This window comes from Cephus cinctus, unplaced genomic scaffold, assembly GCF_000341935.2.
Source record: "Cephus cinctus unplaced genomic scaffold, Ccin1 Ccin1_scaffold0029, whole genome shotgun sequence".
NCBI classification, from domain to species: Eukaryota; Metazoa; Arthropoda; class Insecta; order Hymenoptera; family Cephidae; genus Cephus; species Cephus cinctus.
The window spans coordinates 304,427-324,124 of NW_014332776.1; the positions used below are offsets into that span (position 1 = coordinate 304,427).

At 35.2% G+C, this 19,698-nt stretch overlaps 3 protein-coding genes across 13 annotated transcripts; 1 reads left to right on the forward strand and 2 right to left on the reverse strand.

The window, feature by feature from the left end:
- The first annotated feature begins 1,141 nt into the window (after positions 1-1,141).
- Positions 1,142-5,685, forward strand: LOC107268034 (tetraspanin-9). Of its 5 annotated transcripts, none has more exons than XM_025085346.1 (6): positions 1,142-1,407; positions 1,584-1,619; positions 3,214-3,375; positions 3,501-3,698; positions 3,971-4,272; positions 4,399-5,685. In XM_025085346.1, exons 1-6 carry the CDS (start codon positions 1,327-1,329, stop codon positions 4,451-4,453), a joined length of 834 nt encoding a protein of 277 aa, XP_024941114.1. In that variant the 5' UTR covers positions 1,142-1,326; the 3' UTR covers positions 4,454-5,685. The 5 variants fall into 5 exon arrangements, with proteins under 5 accessions (XP_024941114.1, XP_024941110.1, XP_024941117.1 ...); XM_025085342.1 differs by having other exon boundaries at positions 1,142-1,356; positions 1,584-1,772; XM_025085349.1 differs by having other exon boundaries at positions 1,142-1,356.
- On the reverse strand, positions 4,996-8,247 carry LOC107268043 (CD63 antigen). Its single transcript, XM_015740403.2, has 5 exons — positions 7,863-8,247; positions 7,281-7,469; positions 6,878-7,042; positions 6,198-6,425; positions 4,996-6,119 (listed from the first exon to the last, which is right to left on the reverse strand). Exons 1-5 carry the CDS (start codon positions 7,923-7,925, stop codon positions 6,057-6,059), a joined length of 708 nt encoding a protein of 235 aa, XP_015595889.1. The 5' UTR covers positions 7,926-8,247; the 3' UTR covers positions 4,996-6,056.
- Positions 8,248-10,316: 2,069 nt separating this feature from the next.
- Positions 10,317-18,891, reverse strand: LOC107267887 (superoxide dismutase [Cu-Zn]). 7 transcript variants are annotated; one of them, XM_015740114.2, is made up of 5 exons: positions 18,611-18,891; positions 14,709-14,775; positions 13,884-14,102; positions 13,506-13,756; positions 10,317-11,277 (listed from the first exon to the last, which is right to left on the reverse strand). In XM_015740114.2, the coding sequence occupies exons 2-5, from the start codon at positions 14,763-14,765 to the stop codon at positions 11,169-11,171; spliced, it is 636 nt and encodes a 211-aa protein (XP_015595600.1). In that variant the 5' UTR covers positions 14,766-14,775; positions 18,611-18,891; the 3' UTR covers positions 10,317-11,168. The 7 variants fall into 7 exon arrangements, with proteins under 7 accessions (XP_015595600.1, XP_015595590.1, XP_015595570.1 ...); XM_015740104.2 differs by having other exon boundaries at positions 14,697-14,775; positions 18,611-18,884; XM_015740084.2 differs by lacking the exon at positions 18,611-18,891 and adding an exon at positions 16,515-16,615.
- Between the last annotated feature and the right edge of the window lie 807 nt (positions 18,892-19,698).

The window sequence follows — 19,698 nt, forward strand, 5'->3', positions numbered from 1 at the left end:
TCATTTATTATTCCATTAGAAGATAAATACAGCCTTCTGTTTTCCAACGTCTCGACGTACCTTACGCAAGAAAATGTCCACTTAATTAAGATGATTACTATTGCAAAAAGTTTGCAACTTTTCTTGATTACAACATTTCACATAAATCGCGTCAATCACGAATCATGACCATTAACCATCTGTAAGATAAATGTGGACTTTAGTTTTGCAAACTATATATATATATATATGTATATATATATATATATTCAAGTATAGTATTTACATAAGTATATGTTAAGCGGATTTATTCAGTTTATATATTTCTACTGAATTAATAAAAGTATATACTTACTAGAAATTTGTTTATGACATTTTTACAATGATTTATTTATATGATGACAATCATTAAAATTGATTATTCTTATACCGAAGTATTAATTGCCCTTGTTCGCTTTCTATAAATCGATAAGATCGTTGTGCTTTGATTCCACGATAAAGCAATTGCGAGGCCAATCTTATTTATAGTATGGATTAATATAGTATCGCAGGTACGCATTTTTTATTCTGATTTTTGTAAATCTTATGATTAAGAAAATCTTAGAACCCAATAGCAATAGTATAGTGGAACATGAAGTCAATTTGATATATACTTAAAATCAATGAAATAATGATCACAATAATTATCATATCCCTTAAAATCGATGTCTGTATTCTCATCAAGTAAATTACTGAGTTTCATGATTATCTCTTACCTGGATAAGCAAAAAAGTAAAATTTGTCACTCAAAAGGTAAATAATGCCAGAATAAAATTTTCAAGATACCAACAATCATTAATCACATCCGAACTACAACGATCGAATTTTCAAGATGTTACTTCATCGCAACCGTTATACAAAATATTTTTATCTAATTTATTGAGACTTTCACCAACCGAATTATTCACGAATGACTAATCATAAATAATAATAAATTCAAAATCGGACTTCCTTTTATCTATATCCGTTAATGATAAGACCCCTACGTGCAGATAAGGAAGTGCCATACATGTAAACGAATCTGTTAAAGCTGATTGAATGTGTTGTGATGAGAACAACAATGATGAATAACTTTCGCGATAACAACAATCGCGAACGTCGTGATATTGGCGATGGTGATTAGACATTCGGGGAATCCTGAATATACCGTTACTTATCACTGGCTCTTAAAGCCTTCATTGGCGAATGGAATTTCTTTGTGATCAACGTCGTAATCAGTCTTGAGAGCTTTGAACACAACGAGTGACTCGTGCTGTCTGTAGCCGTTCATCCGATCAGACGTGATTGACTAGTGAAGTGGGACATAAGATGACGTCTACGAAGAAGACCAGTAACAAAGTAAAGATATATCTGAAGATCATCCACATTGTCTTGGACGCCCTTTTGATTGTGAGCAGAATTATCGTAAATTATATTATTTCTTCGAAAATCAAATGAACGGCGGTTAAAATAAATTTTGTACAACATTTATTGTTAATATATATGAAAATCAAAAAAGACACTGTACACTTCGTTATGCTTGTGATAAGAAGTGATTATTGTTTGACTTGGTTATTTTTTTTCAGCTTATCGCAGTTTTGGCATTTCTCACGACAATTAGGGTAAAAATACTATTTTTCGTCCACGAAGAATATTTGGATTATTACTTGGACAAGCCGGTCATTGTTCTATGCTTTGGATTCGTTTCTCTTGTTCTCATTGGGTGGCTGGGTGTGATTTCGGTATCACAAAACTACCTTAATGGTATCATCACGGTATGTGATAAATATGTATAATAAATTAATATATGCAGATATATCATGAACGTATTAATTTTCCGAACATAATATGTCCTGTAACGTATTTTATTGACTCGACACTGATAAGGAAAATTCGAGAACTGACCTACCTTGGGCCGTCCACCCTTAGTCCGTGCATCCGCAAGCCAGGGGTCACCTGCCAATTATTTTTCGACGGGACGGGAGCTCTGACGGATCTTATCAGAAGAGACGATAGCTCAACGGGTCCTGTCGATTTTTGGGCATGCGTAAAATCGAGAAAGGCAACTGTAGGTACTGACCTTCGGGGTTGAGTAAAATCAGCAAACGCAACTGGATGCACAAACGGGAGCGAACTGTCACGTAAATGCACGGCCGCTCAGGCTGCTAGGTTGAGGTAGAGAAGGTCGGAGGAAGCGTCAGGTAAACAGTGCCGGAAACAGAGATCAATTGATCGAGAACGTAGCAGAACGAGTCGGAGTTATAAAATCGAAATTCCTCCACCAAATAATACATTAGGAGTCCTCACCGGAGCTGGTTGAGTCAATACGTGAAGGCCGAGAACTGCATCCAGGAGACCTTCAGGGGGGCACAGCACTGCACCTCCGAAACAGGCGCAGAAAATCTAGAGAACTTTCTGGATATTGCGAGAACAACGCGAGAACTTCGTATAACGTATAGGAAATGGCTAGAAATACTGTCAACGGATAGCACGGGAGCGCCAGGCAGCTCGTGGCGCCTCCAGCGGGGTCCCAAGAGAGACTGCTTTGACGATAGTCGAATTCTTGAACTAATCATTCTGATTGGCCAAGATCCTTATAGCCGATAACTTTTATCCTTTCCCTCGGGTCGTCCCTTTAAACCAAATCGAGAGCGATCCTCAGTGAATCGGTACGTGACTTTTGGAGATCCTCCACGGTGGCTTCCCCAGGGCTGTAGACGACAGCCTGGCACCCCGCCCTTAACCGTAACAAAACTCTGTCTCCGTCCGCTCTACAGCCTCCCTCCAGGGGCGCCGGTATCTCAACCACGCTTCTGCAGGTCCGTGGAGACCTGTCCGTACTTCCGGTACTCTGGCCTGCCGGGCAGCTCGGTACGTCGAGACTATCTATCCACGGCAAACTCGAGCACCTCGACCTGAACTCAATAAAAAAAATTCGTTCCGAGAGCATTCGGAACGAACGAGCAACGTTCGTTCGTTCGGTCGTTTCGGATTATTTGAATGAAAATCAGGAATCATTAAATGCAATCCATCATTGAGAATTAATCATTCATCTAATCGATATCACTCTGTCACATACGCCAATTTATTCGCACTGGATCGTGTGAGATTATTTATTAAAAATTCTTTATCACGTCATTGACAACAATCCCTTATGTCACTAGACTAAATCGATGACTTTTATAGAAATTTTAATAAAATTTATTTCATTTACAGTTCAGCGTTCTGCTCTTTGGAGAGTTTCTCCTCGTCATTACACTGGCAGGAGTCGGAGCAACTACAATAAATTTTGCAGCAGCAGCAACGTACAAAGCATTGGAAGAGCATATGAGCAATTATACCTATAACGCTGCGTCTGTAAATTTACTTCAATCCGACGTAAGTATTTTCAAAGTTCAGCCCTTCGAGTTAATATTTAAAATCAAGTCAAAATTTTATAAGAAAACAAAATTGGGTAAACTTTCTTCTATACGAATAATCATACTTTGACAATAATTTTTCAGTTATCGTGTTGTGGCATCAATGGCTCCGATGACTGGATTACACTTTTGGGAAGCATACCTGGTTCATGCTGTAATTCCAATAGCACTTGCGAAGCTACGCATGTGAATTTCCCTGGATGTTATACAACTTTGACAAGTCTTATGAACAACTTTATTTGGTTGCTGTTTACAGTGTTAATAGTATTAGGTATAATCAAGGTAAAGTAACTGTATTATTATAAGCAGATAGTTTATCCGATAACAATTTTTAAAAACTGTGATGATTCATGAACGTTCTATTCGTACATATATAACGTCACTGACAATTACATCAATACTTCACCTAAACTTTATAACGAGCAATAACATTTTGGCGAAAAAAGTAATAAAAGTTTTTATTGCTTAAAAAAACATCATTTTGAACGTCTATCACGAATTTATAGACATGGAGTACAATAAAAATTATACAATTGTCGCTTTTAATTTTTCAGATAACCATAATGGCGTTATCGTACATCTTAATCCGTAAACTTCAAAATTCCGATAAGGACGCGACAACGGACTTGACTAATAACAGAACGGAAATTCCAAGAGTTCAGAATCCTCTCGCGCGGATACATAAACCGGAAGAGGAACCAAAGGAAAATGCGAAGAACAATTCGATCGCTAGAAATGACCAATCTCCACGTAATACTTATGTACGTCATTCTACCCAAAGGCCGATAATGCTAAATTATAGAAGTCGCCATGAGAATTACCTTAATGCACCTGCCCAGTTGCGTTTTGACAGAAGGTAAATTTAGTGTATAAAAATAAAAAAAAATTTTATTACAAACTGATTTACAATTCAATTGATGTAACAGTCAATGTACGATCAGCAAGGAACTTTATTTAATTATAATTTTCTATTGCGTTATAGATATATCTTACAGCACAGTAAAGCCTTGGAGCATCCAAGAAAAATATACGTATGAGAAAGGTAACGAAATCTTAGGCTTGTACGTATAAATAAATAAGTGAAGATCTGGATAGGTTACATGCTAGCTATATTAACAATAGTAAATATAATTCGCATAATATAGGCCTATAATGAACGACGGTCAAGAGTCGTAATTGCGAAGTTTATTAACGCTCATCGTTATCGACGGAAGTTACGTAATACACCCATAAGTATAATGTGACATACTTAGATACACGAGAGACCAATTATTGGATTTTGGTAATAGCGATAGTAAATGATCAAAGCGTATATTAAATACGGATATTATACTAAGGTATCGATATTTCATATATAATCTTCCTTTGCCTTATGATCTCTTAAATATTGTTTATGCACTGTATCGGAAGATTGTTTAATGAAAGAAATATTTTTTTTTTTATAGTAACAGTACGTTCTGCATGCACATGATCAGTTTATTATGCGTGACGTATTTGTAATTTTTCATATTTTTCTTTATTTAATTTATTTTATATACCTAAGTACACGTTCGTATTATCTTTTTTTGGTCGTCTTGGGTATTTTATATATATATATTTCATTATACTGTACTATAGTACATACCATGTGATTATCACTGAAGGGAAATTTTGTGAATAACAAGATGATAAAAAATGGTTTAGCGGCATGAATGTTTATCTTGTCGATAAATAAATATCGATAACTGATCAATTAAAGAAATAGGCGTGTTAGCTTTGTTAATTGATACTGAATATATTGTTGTGTAATTGTTCTTAAGTTATGCGAATTCTCGATGGGTTAATAATAATGCTAAATTACGATTATAAGATTAAGCACAGGATTCTAGATTTATAATTACGATTATTATACATAGTACATCGTATTAAGATAATTATATTAATTATCCTGGCAAACTAATTAGGGGACAATGCAGTTTCCTTTATATTTATACGAATAAAAGATTCCACGTGGGATTTCTCGTTAATTAACATCTACTTGTGACACGATAAGCGTTTGATTAATTATTGATTAATGCAACATACATAAGGCACACAGTGTCAATATGAAATTGTTTATAAGAGTTTCTATTCTGATTAATTGAGATATCGAATATCTTTATTTATTCTTTGTACCGGGTGACAAGGAACAAAGACAGAAAATCGAAGCTCATATAAGTGTGCGTTATAAAAATTGAGTTGTATGAATTGTATGACATTCAGCGAGTAAAGGAAATATTTGTCGATGTTATTTCTTATCGTTCCTTTTTATTGATTTTGCCCACTATTATCTGAGGGATGTATAGATATATAGAGTACTTTGTGTGAATCCGAGTGAAGACGATTTCGATAATGAAAAATTCCTGGGAAATGACACTTGTACGAAACAAGCTTATTTTCGAAGAAAATATAAAAAATTGCATAAAAAAATCAATTCCTTTTGGAATCCTTGGACGAGTTTAAAGAAATGTCCAACGTACCGAAAATTTTATAATTCAAATATTTTCTTCCGAAGAATTAAAAAAAAACAGACGACAATTAACAAAAGCCAAACAATCTGTATCGAATATTTTTTTTCTCGGAAAATGGATACCATAAATAAAATCATCGATACATAACATTTTACTTGCCACCTTCCCTCTTTATCGCTTGCGCCAGATAGCACGCCAATATGATCCCAGCAATCTAAAAGAAGAAAGTCGTGCAAAATATTAATAATATGAATTTTATCGAATTTTCAATTAATCGTCATTTGCTGCAAACCTCTACAAAAGCAATGCCAATCCCGACACCGATCAAAACTTTTGCACCGTTTTGAACACGAAATTCTAATTCGGCGAAACAGCCCTTCGTGTGCAGCATTTTAATGTCATACGTGTGACAGGCACCTCCTACTGGCAAATCTTTGCAACAGGAATCAGGCAGTGTATTACTTGTTATCCCTTTCGCTGTGATCCAATCATTGGAATTATCAATGCCGCAACACTCCAGCTGCGCAATAACAAAATTTTGTACAATTAGTAAACGAAGTAATGGACATACGTTGTTAAATGAACTATCAAACATTTTCAACTGAACAGCTGTATAATTTTTTGCAACAAATTTCATTGATTCCAATAGTAGGTATAGAATAGGCAATTCTTTGGTGCACTGACACGCGTGTATGACGGGTTGCATTCCTATAGGCGCAAGCCATATTACTAAATGAGACAACTACCCTTGTCTATGACTGAGATTGAAAATGCATGAAAATGTTTTTGTTCAAAAACAAAAAATTTTATGTGCCTCCAGTTATTCTTATAGGAATTATTTTAAGAGTGACTTTATACAAAGATACCATTGGCAAAGTTTCACAATTGGTAGTTAACAAGTGGTGCCTTTGGATTCGCAATGGAAATTAATGCAGATTTTTTAAAATATTAATTTGACCAAATTGATAATACCTTTTTTTGAACATTCTCCCAAGCCATTTTATCAGCTTCTGTATAATTCATCATGGAAGCTTTCAAGCTATCCTTCATGACCATGCTGAAGTCATTTTTAAAGACAGCGGCTGCGATTCCTACGGCGAGCTCGATCACGAAGATAACCAACAGTGCTACGGCGAACTATTATTAAACAGTGGAAGATAATTGATTAATTTGTAATCCATGTAAATTGTACAAATGTGATACTAGTCTCGTACGGGGCTTAGCAAGAATTATTCAAATTGAACTTGCACAGCTTGGGATAAGAATAGACAATTTTTTAAAATTTTATGAAAGTTTATGGCTCGATTAAAATTTCTAAATTATAATTAAATTCTAAAAGTTTTTTAAGTAGGAAATGTAGAAATACTCTACTTACTGCAATCAGCATATTGTAATTTTCTTTTACGGCTCCGTAGCAGCCTAGAAAGGCTATGATAAAAACGATAGCGCCTGCCACTATCAGTACTATCGGTGGTGCTATTATTCTTCCCTCTAAGAAATGGCTGAACTCACCCACGTCCGCCAAGACTATGGCTCCTGCCACTATTATTCCAATTCCCGATATCTAGAGGAATTTCGATAATAAGATATTTCCCCTAAATCGCCGTAATATGATTACATGACGAAATGGTTGTTATGGCATTTAATTAATTGAATTGGATTGGCAAACGTGTATAAATAATTATTATCGTATCAGCGATTGGATTCGTCTAAAAAAATCGATACCTCGTAATACGTTACAACAGACAAAGAAATTAATATTTTCACGAAAAATAATTTTTTTTCAATATTAATGATCAAACTTAAAAATCAGTAGGTTCAATTATTTAGTTTTAATTCCATAAAGCACCGTGACCTAAATTTATAGACTAAACCTAAATTTGCCAAGTCGAAAAATACATTTTCTTACATTACCAATCGATAAAATAAATTTCGAAAAAAATAATTTCGCACTTACCGCAAATATCAAATTGAAGAGAAATAAGATATATTTAATCGCGCTCATTCCACAGGATTCCATTTTAGCAGATATAAATGTTACCCCTGTGAATGATTAAAATACGTTCAATACGTTCCAAAAACACCACACACAGTCCCTCGCCAAATAACTAATATAATAAATGATAGTAATCAAACATCAGTAACAACAAAAATTTTTTTGTTTTTCTCCCCGACAGCAAAATGTCTATCACACTCAACGGTTGTTCGAACAGTGTGCGTTGATCGCCAGCACTCATTCGGCCTGTAGTCCAACAGTGCGAACTAAGTTCGATCGAAATTCCAGGACACGCAAGGCGATTGGCCGAAGAGTACCCGAGGCGCAAAATCCTACTGGAGACCGAAAAGGAGACCAGATTCCTATTGGTCAAAACTCAACGACTGCTATGTTTCCCTTTTGACGTAGTCATGGTAACTATGGTTCACGACAGTTCAAAGAGAATTTCAAGGGGTTGTTATTCCTACGCACTATATAAACCTCTAGGGTAGAAACCGTATGACGCACATTGTTTACTACAAAGTTCTATCCTGATGTTATCAAACGAAATTGAACGTGGTAACATCCATAAGACGGACGCAATCGATCGAACCCTTACAATTAGTATTTGTCATATGGATTCTACACCCTTGGAACACGCTAGGATTAGATCAATTCCTAAAGGTTTTCGTGCTGGGACGTCGAAGTCCTACCGTAACTAAAGTAGGTCTGTAACCTCAGGTTAACGAGGCAACGTCGTGACGTCTACGGATATAAAAGGCGTCCTTGACGATAAGATACTCTAATTAGGATATGACCAATACAATTAATGCAATAATTTATACTGGTCCAGGTCCCTATAGGGATTACAGATACTTCACGTAAGAAAAATGATGAAATCAGTATTTGGCGGCAAATTTGAAATCATGACGTACGACCTTGCACCATAACTCTATTAAATGATTATTTGCTCATGTAACTATGCGTCATTTATTTTTATCGCAATACAGAAGATTTAACGTATCAATCGCCTATTGCAGGACTATCGTTATCGATGAAAAATTTCTTATCGGAAATTACTTGCTGGTGCATTGGGTTGTCTCGAGAGTTTTAATGCGATTTCGAAATAAAAATTACGAGAAACATGTATACGTCGCCTTACGTTATATATACATATACAGTATGGGAGGAATAGAACTTCATGACACATTCAACGTATGGTATAGAATACTTTGGATTTTTTTAATGGGGCACCATTTTCAAGAAAACAATTTATAGGTATGAACCTATCAAATACATTTCGGAGTGCCTTACTATTTTTTGAAATTGTCACTGTAGCGTGCATACAGGCTGAAAGTAATTTTGGCCGATTTTGGCAAGGTCGAGAATTTCTTGTATAGATATCTCATGAACGAGTGGATCGATTTACTTGATTGGTGACTTAAATCAAAAAGATTTATTCCTAGAATAGAAACAGAACGCTGGATTTTGTTAAACCTGCGTTAATTTTGATAAAAAAAAATTTCGTTATGAAATCGTCGCTCCAGCTCGTACTTGGCGTGAAACTAGCGGATCTTTTTGATATTTGTGCATCAGCTTGAAAATAATGAACTGAAAATTATAAATAAGGAACTGAATTACCTGTAATTAAATAACTATATACATATACAGTGAACTTTGGGTATTCAAACGTTACAAAGAGGTTGGATTCGATTGTTATAATGTCAAAGGTCAAAGGTATTCTTCATTCGTTAAGAAGAACAAACTGCGACGCATCAGCTAATTTAAGTGGGGTTACGTCATTCGTATTTGGTAGGGTTACACTTTTAGAGGACGTGGTTATTTTCTACCTACGCTATTGTTTAAGATATGAAATAAGGCTAGACTAGTGTTAAGAGCTATCCCCCAATTTAGACCCACTGCTACGTATGTAGGTTAATGGGAATGTAGATAAATATAGTTCATTTATCCTTCGTGTAGGTTGTGCCCATTATTCACACGAACGTGGAAATATCGGAATAATTACATTAAACCCAGCTCAGTTTGAGGTAATTAAACTTTGCGTTTAGAGAAAAAAAAATCCAATTTGAAAAAGTATCTACTACATCCTCACGAGAGACATAAAATATATTTTACAAAATTTGTATAACAGATGTAGGGGTTGTTTAATAAGACATTTAACAGGTGTTGTATCTATTATGTTTACCTTTATTAATCCATATGTGTAATTATGTAAACGATACGTTACTTTTAGTATTATTTAGCGCAACCTTAACGTGACTGGAGAGTGCAAATGGCTATCTCGAATATACAATTACGAAAATTGTAAATTATATTTATCGAATTTCAGTATACGCAGATTTCTGTAAAATCTAAAACTACTGAAATGGCACTTTCGTGAGGGATAATTGTAAAAATAAAAACATGAGCGAAGTGTAAAATTTTTGCACGAACGTCAGTAGCATAAAAAGCTATATGCGTTTTATTCTTTTATTTCGCAATTATTTCAGATGAAAGTATCATGCGAATAACAATGCAGCTTGCAAAAGTCTGCCTGCACTGTTTTTGCATAATAGTTTATTATTAGATTTTCAAAATTATATTTCACTTTCAGGTTACAAAGTACTACCCCTTAACAAATAATGAACTCTTAAGTCTCTACAGCATAATAAATGCAGTGTACAACGAAATTTTAATTTACGTACTCATACCTAACTCTTTCGCTGTTTAGTACATACTAGGTACGCGCAGATTTACCGCTTTTCATTATTTTAGTAGGCAGCGAAAAGGTTACTGAGTGTACATCGTATCACCAAAATAAATATAACACATTCGACTTACCAAAGAAATTATAAAGTATAACAACTGATTACAGAGAAATGGTTCTTACACATTTCTCATTACCAAATAAACAAGAATAAATGTAAATAACCTGATACTTATCGATTCACTTTGTTTCAACAAAAGTGTTTATATTTATTAACCCAGTAATAGTCGTATGATTGTGTTATCTATTTGAAAAGCATTGAGTTGGAGTATCTGATACCCCTATACCCCCATACGCTTACTCCGGAGTTAAATAAAACAGTAAAAATCTACAGATATACATCTCGAGCACTTTTGCCAATAAAATAATAATAATATTTATTTGAAAAAAAAAAGAATAAATATGTCTGTCCAGTTAACGTGGAATGTATATATGTAAATTGCGGTTAGCTAACATCATAGCCAATGTCCTTTAGTCTTGTATTTAAAATCCGTATAACATCCCATATCTCAAGGTATGTTCTAGTAATCCAAGAAGCTTAAAACAAGTGCAGCAGCTGGTAGGAGGATGCTGACCACGTATGATGAAACAATTGCTATACCAGCGCCTGACCAGTTGCTATTTGGTGAGCTGTAAGCAGACATAATTATTGATAAGAATTAATAATGTCCTACAAATACTAAATGTGTAAAGGCGGATATATATAATTAATAAAATATATTATTGATTTTTTATCTACAACCGTTATCATATATAGATTCTAAGTATAATAACTTTCAATTAACATCGCACTGAATCGCATTAAATATTGAAATAAAAGTGGCTACTGTTAAAAAAAAGGAAGTCTTAAATATCTAACGTGCAAATAATACACATATCCACGTTGAGTTCCTCAAATTTTAAATGGACAAGACTATATACTCTTTCATAAAATTCATAAGTAAGTAACCACCCAGTAGATTGACCTCTTGAAAAAATAATGAGATGTCCATTACGTCATTGGTCACTAAGAGCGAAGCTAATGGAGTTGAATCATAGGTAACCCTTACTTACGTCGCAACGCCACATTCGAAATGTATGACCTCAAGTGGTCATATACCCATAAGACATACAGAATTAAGATTATAGCAAAGACAATTTAATTGCCGGTGTGCAAATAACATAGAACATTTACTTTGTCTCTATAAAAGATATGCGAGTCAGCGCCATGAGCATAAGTAAATTTAAAATAAAACTGTCAAATACAATTTTCTTATGCAGGACAGTACAAAGCAATTTATTAATCACGTCTGATTATATAATTTTCTAAATCTAACAGTTAACCATTTCGTACGAGCTTTATACAGAGAGCCTAGTGTTGTTATAACTGTTCAGTTTATTCGAAAAACATGTACAGACATACACTTTAGCATGGATACAATACAAAGAGCGTCGAATTAACAGCTAGCGTATACAAATAGCATATAATAATCGATATTATATAGCAACAATAGTAATTCTTATCAGTTCTGCACGATGAGTTTGAGTCGAATGGTACTGGACTCGTAATCCATCCTGTAGGCATCCCCGCGAATTGCCGCTCAGACTTTGCTGCAATTAACATTAGACCTTCAAGTTACGTAATCTATGTATATAAATCTATCATGCACTTTAAAGTTCAAGCTGACAAGATAGCTGCATCCAAGATCATCCTTGAAATCTGTGTACGAAAGTTAACGTGCAGCATTAGCATAGTGTCTTAAAAAGGAATTAGTTCCAAAGATGAATAAAATTTTAGCGAGTTAGTAAATTTAAGGTTAGGTTAGGTTCGTTGCGTCAAAATTTCAATCCAATCGAGTTAAGTCTTTTTTATTATAAAATTTATATATCACTAGTTGAGACAGAACGTAGTTCTATATCTTAGTAATATAATGGTCACTTTTTATATTTCTCCTTTTTATATCGACCTACGTGACGAATCAATTTTTAATAATGAAATTCATTGCTTCGAATCATTCTAATAGTCCACGGATAAACTTCATAGACACCCAGTACGTTTACCTTACGGTACCACTGGTGACCCTGCAAGGTCGTAGACATGTACGACGTCGCCGTTGCCCTGTACGACCGTTCATTGACCTTTCGTAGATCTCCATTTTCGATTGAGTCAGCAGTATAAGCTGTTTTATTAGATTCCCAACATGGCGTCGTAATAGTTACCAGGCTAGACTGTTACTTTTGAAAAGACAACCAAGTGCCTGATTTTCTTTTAATAGCTATAGAAATTCAACGCTGACAGTTTTGTTCTATTGTGCTACTTTGTACTGCATTCACTTTGAGTTACTTTGCTAATTAGATTTGCGTTAATGCTCACGTCATAAATAGCTAACAAGAAGGCGCGTTGACGTGCCGTGTAAAAACTTTTTTGCGAATGAATATGATACAAAGGATTCATTGTGATAACGTGCATAGGAAACATAAAGCAGAACAGAGAAATACAGCTAGATAACTTAAGCGACAACAAACGCAAACATTAACTTGCAGTTAATAGCAACAATAGTGCCGGATCGATATTTAAGCTACCATACCGTCTGACAGTGCTGTTATGAAGTATAGTATATGCTTATCATAGAATCATTTATAAAATTATATCTATAAGTTGAGCACGAAGTGATGACTGACGAGTAGTCTCGTGAGTCTTGTAAAAGTTTGTACGATAAGTCAAAAAAAATTGTTTGAATTGAACAAAGCGCACGATCCATCCTCTATGTGATATTGCGTCATCAAACAAACGGATGTGATCACAATGCAATTCTATCATGCGGATCCTGATGCACTGAAAGAATTGGAAAAAAAATTACTACATCAACTGGACCCACCTGACGCCAATGACTCCACAAGCTAAACGGGCTCCAGCGTTTCCTGTTGTCAATGATAGCGAATGATTGCCTTTGCCAAGATCATCCGCGTCCTCGTGAACAACGACAGCACGGCCCAGGATGTTGTTTGCGCCGCTCAAAGAGATGACAGTGTCGGTGATGTTTACTGTAGCAATTCCCTCGCTGTTGGCTTGAATATTTCCAAGATCACCGACGTGTCTGACAGCGTCTCCCGGAGCGCCATGATTTTGCTGTTACGATATGCACGTGTGATTAATTAATTGAAAAATTTTTTACCCAAAATTTACTTTTTTTTTTTTCAATTACAGATATTATTTCATGACTGTTACAAACATAGACTACTTATGGGCTACTTACGCCATTGGGATTGAAATGACCTCCAGCGGAAGTGCAGCCACTGCTAAGGTCTCCCTTCTCATGAACGTGGAAACCATGAAGACCTTCCTTGAGACCGGAAATGGTACCAGTGACAGTCACCGGTCCATTTGTTGCACTCTGGGTGAACGTAATCGCACCATTGACATTGGGGCCCCCTGTAGAGTTATGTGGCGTCAAGCGTACGACAGCCACTAATTCCTGATTTGCAAAATGAAAGTTTGATAATCAAACAAATGGCTAATAAAAAGGTGACAAACCATTACAAACATTGAATGAAACAAGTTTTTGGTGAATAATTATTTTTTTGAAAAATCTTTTTTTTTAACAATGATTTTTATTTTGAAAATTTCTGGATTCCTCCAAACGAAAGGCATCACGCGTGTGTTTATAGCAGGACAATTTTTTCTTTCATCTGTCATAATTTTCCAGCGTTGATACGTATATGTTATGAAATATATGAATATGAGAATATATCAAGGAAAAAGTGGATTCGAGTAGCCAAGCAACCTTCTGTTCGACGACTTGTAAAGCTTCCAGAACTGGTTCAGCTGTGTAAAGTTATATTCGCTTATACGAAATTCAATTACGAAACAAGATAACCTTCGATGAGATTCTAGTCGCATAATTATTTAAAAGGAAAACGCAGTTGACTTTTATTGAGCAACGTAATTCTTAAAACTCAATTCTTCCTGCGAGCATAATTCTACCATGGTAATTTTGTTAATATAATAAATTACTGACGTAGAACTTATTTAATCAAAAGTTACCGGCTATTACATTATTAATACTCAACTTTGTACTTACTTCAGCCGACGCACTAGCCAGCACCGCCATCAAAAGGAACGCGATCATTTTGTTCATTGTGACTAAACTGTAAAACAAGACACACGCTAATGTCATTATCACGTAATATAAGGAGAGCAAGTACAGTTTTGTGATTAAATAACAAGTTGATAACGATACTAGATCATTAATAAATATTGAAGAATCTTGAAACCTAAATATTTTAACAATGATTAAGAATTTCACAATAGAGTCGTCCTAAGCTAACCTCAAAATCTTGACACAGGACCAACGACGATTTCAACACGGTAGGTTAAAATCAATAAAGATTTATCCATGGATCAAAGTCATTTGGTTTTACCCCAAATAACAGGCAGAACGTATGCGATATATATTTTTGTACTGAAAAACGATATATCAAGTACTGACATTTTTTTGAAATATTATATACTAGTTTTGCAACTAATTGCAAAAGAATTATCAATGGGTTCTGAGTCCTCGTAATATTTGACGATAACGAACGAAATAAATAAATTTTTGGAGATCTATCGTTCGATATAAAAATATGTCGAATTTATTAACACGTTGACTGCCAACTACGAGATTACTCGTAGTTTGTTTACTTGCCATATTTCTCCAGCTACGATGAAATTCGCAGTATATCAGTGTAAATATGAATAGACAGCGTCAGGGAGAACAAAAAATCAAGGTTGGCTTACACGAACAGAAAATATAATTTGAAAAAGTATCGTAGCAGTCAACGTGTTGATATATCAGTATATTTTATACGAGCTGAAACGTCCTGTAGTTACAGTAAGTAGATGACTAAATTCAAAAGTCGAATATTCATGAACCTCCTCTGTTCGTAACATTGACATTTGAGTATAGACATAAACACAGTATAATAAATTCGCAGGATTTTCAACGGGTGAGAAAATGCTATCGCGACACAGTCGACGCCGACCTCGGAACTTTCCAGGAAGTATCGATCCTGAGCAAGAAGTTCATCGAAACACCTGCGCGACCTCATCGATCCTCGTAGTCCTGACTCCACACGACACACTCGTTAATAAACGTTGTTTGATAAAAGCTGTAGTTACCAAAAGGGTGACCGAGCATGTATAGCAAAGAAAAAGATAAAAACAATCTGACAATGGAAACGGTGAAATATAATCAAGGTAAAAATATTCACGATAATACACCAAATTCGTAACGCACATAATATATAAAATCCGATCAGAATAAATAAAATTAAAAGCATATGGAATCAAAAAAATCATGTCAGGTCGAAATCGACAAGATTTGTCTATCACAAAAAATTTCTACGAGATTGATTATACGTATATGTTTGACCTTCAAGAATTTCATGTCTAGCATATCTATCATACGTTACGTACATATAATTCATAGCACGTTATATTTTTTTTTTCAACTGACAGATACACCCTACAACGTCTTTCCTATTCACAAACCAGTTTTAACGTTAGGAGCCAATTGGTTTTTTTAAACCACGAAGTGACGTTCCACGTTATAGCTTTAATATCGAGCAATCGTATACAAACGATAATTCATGATCCTACAAGTTTTTGAATATCCCGCCTTTTCACCGGTTCCTCGTTGGAAACAACGTATGGACATTAGAAAAGAAGCGAAATACGCATAACCTATAAATTCGTATGACGATAAGATTTTTGAAAATTTCTATTATTTTCGCAAGGACACGACTTACTTCTTTTTTAACTCTTTTCGATAACTGGTCACGGTTTAAACAGAGTTCTCTCAGCGTTCCACGCCTGATCAGTCAATTGAAAGTGAAAGGAAACCTACCGGTTGCGTGCGAATGATTGCAGACACGGAATAACTGACTGCGGATGCTGTGGCATGTTCTGCTTATATTGGTACCTGGCCTGCATCTCTTGCCCTTCCCTCCTAATTCCGATCCCCATTCATCTCTACCCCGATTCTATTTTTCACTCCCTTGTCGTAGCCCCCCCCTCCTCCCCCTCCTAACATCATTCGAATGAAACATCCAGGAGCACTTACGTCCTCGCACGCCCTCGGCCGAATATCCTACAGGCTGTATCTGCGCAACCAGCCCAAATGGATGATTTCAGCGAGGAGTGATTGAGGGACGAGGAAATGACGAGTAAAAATAAAAGAACGAGAGAGAGGGGGGGGGGTATGAGGCTTCATTTTCAACGACCTCTTGACCTGTCGTCATACTCGCAGCATGCATTTGACGAGTCGCGAATTTTTATGGAATCCTTTGTGCAGCTTGCGGGTCATTTCGAAAATGTAAAATACACTTAGTAAAGTGTAGTAAACAATAATTAGTAACTTGGAGGTCAAATTTCTTTCAGATTTTCGATCTTTTATTTGTCAGTGTATTTTATAAAGGTTGATTTACTAGGAATTTTGTAATCGCTGATATTAATGCTAATCAATAAATAGATAAACTTATAAAGGAATAAAAAGATACGCTTTTATTGTCATTTATTTAAAGTAAATTTCAAAATTGTTTACTTGTAAAATGCTGTAAATTTACTATATACACTCTTTTCAATGGATCTAATAAAACCAAAGATGATTCGTACTGAGCACGTGGCGGGGATAATTATAGGAAAGATTGGTGTCTTCTTTGTACGCTCGGGATTGACTTGACAAAGAAAACCGGAAATTACATTTGCTCTCGTCTCATTGACAGTTAAACTTCACAATTGCGTTATCCGCTCTCGTACGTGGTAATCATTATTTCCTACAACAACGAATTTAAAAATATATTCACAACGTACAGTATACGTTTCACATTATAAACCTATTAATCGATCATCGTTGACGAATTTTCTTTAAAAAAATCTAAGCCTTTAACCATCAAATTCTCATGTCCGCCAGACTCAAATATTGGTATGGTAAATAATCGAATCAATATAGCAACTTATCGTAACGTTCTAGAAGAATCAACCTTAAGGCAATAACTCATATCCTCGGAGACGTGTTATGTAATTTTTTTTTAACACGAGGTCAGACCACTTCCACTAGCACCTTATCCATGGACCAATGATACTCGAATTGCGAGCCCTAATTATAATCAAGTTCCAGAGAGCTCGACAGTGGCTGAACTGCAATCTGTGTACATATAACGTTCCCCTGCGACAAATTTTCCATGGCCCTTACCTCTCGTTCCCTCTGTACGCGTCATGGAACTTTTTATCTAACAATTCATCCAGTACACTGGGAGCTAAATAAAGGCAGAGCGATTGACAAATCGGTTGATTTAAAATGTCGCGCTTTTAAAGTGACGCAGCAGACACTTTAACGCCAGTACCGACCGCGTCGTCACGCGTCGCTCACTCGGTAAAATCTCTAGAAGCTTCGCGAAATCGTCGCTATTAACGCTGCATGTAGAGGTGCTTGGATATATTATTCTTAGCAACGGATTTGAAAAAGATTTCACTTATCTATCCGAGCATTATTCTTATCGGTCATTTCGATTCTAACTAATCAGTGTCACTTTATCTACTTTGAGTTTACTTGCACCTATGTATGCTGTTACGTCATTCTTGCATGTAAATTGTTTATGCTTAATCCCCCCTGATATTAATTCATGGTTCACCTTCTCGTGAGAACGATGATTCACTTCATGGTTATCATTCAGTTATTATCATATTATAGACTTTCCTTGGAGATTGTTATGTTCGTTTACGCAATTTCCGGTTAGCTTCACGGTAGAATGATGAAGAATATCGTAAGTTTTTAATTATAATATCTCTAATTTATAACTGTCGTCAGCAGTTGGCTTTATAACGTTCTCTAGAGATTATTTTTGCAAAGTATAACCTTAAAAATTATATTTATAATTGGCCCTATTACCTCATTATTAACAAGCTATTATCATATGATATTTTAATCATTGAGTTACTCACGTGTTTATACTGCAGTTTCAAGAGTCTCTAATATCTGTGCACTTGGAAACTTTTCACAATTTTATGTAAACAGCTTCGTTTAAAAATTTCGTTCGAAGATCAGTATAGTAGAAATATTGATTTATTTGTATGAAATACCCACGAAACCTATTCGATTAATCTGTTATGCTTCTGAACTGTTTAAAAGTATGGCACACACGTCGCTATCGACAATGTTACTGAAACTGAAAGAGAACTGACGTTCACCGACGTAAGGTAACGCAGTTATGTCTTGATCGAATGCTTTCGCACACTTCACTGCCCCACCTTTTCCGAGGACATTACTAATTGGATATCGCTACTACGTTTCACGAAGTATTTGTCTCGCATTAAAAATCGCTCATCATCTTTAGTGTTATCTATAGCACTATAGATACGTATAGAATCATAGCACCCAGTATCAAGTATTGGAAAGCAAATATTTATAGATTTTATAAAACTTTCATGAATTTTCTTATAATTTTGGTTTTTGCATTTTTATGACGAATTTAAAAATAATGAAATTTGTGTGTATATATATAAGTCATTTTGAGGCCAAGTTGTGGCCTAGATATTATGAATAATATCCCTGAAAAGTTAACGAGACTGGCTGCTCAAATTGTACCTAGGCCGAAATAATGTTAAGAGTCCTCAAGAGCAGTCTCTTTGTACGTTTGTAGCTGTACTTGACCTAGACTTCGTAATAACGAATCCACAGCCAGTGATCCCTACTTTAGGTACAGAATTTGCTTTGCACAATATTAAAAACCCGTTTTCCTTCGATCATAGCTGCTATTGTATTTATATCGTTGAATAATCATTACCTTAATGTCCTAGACCATGAAACTGAGATTCCAAATTAACTTATCTCGTAATATATAAGACATTTAAATCGAAATATGTCTTTCGCATTTTGATTATTCAACAAAATATTTTTTTCTCTTCATTTATGAGTGCCATAGTATTTTCGTACGTTATTTGACTATCGTACATAACACAAACTATTTAATGTGGTAACAATATTTTAAATCGTATTCAATTCACGAATTAATTATTTTCCAAATATATCA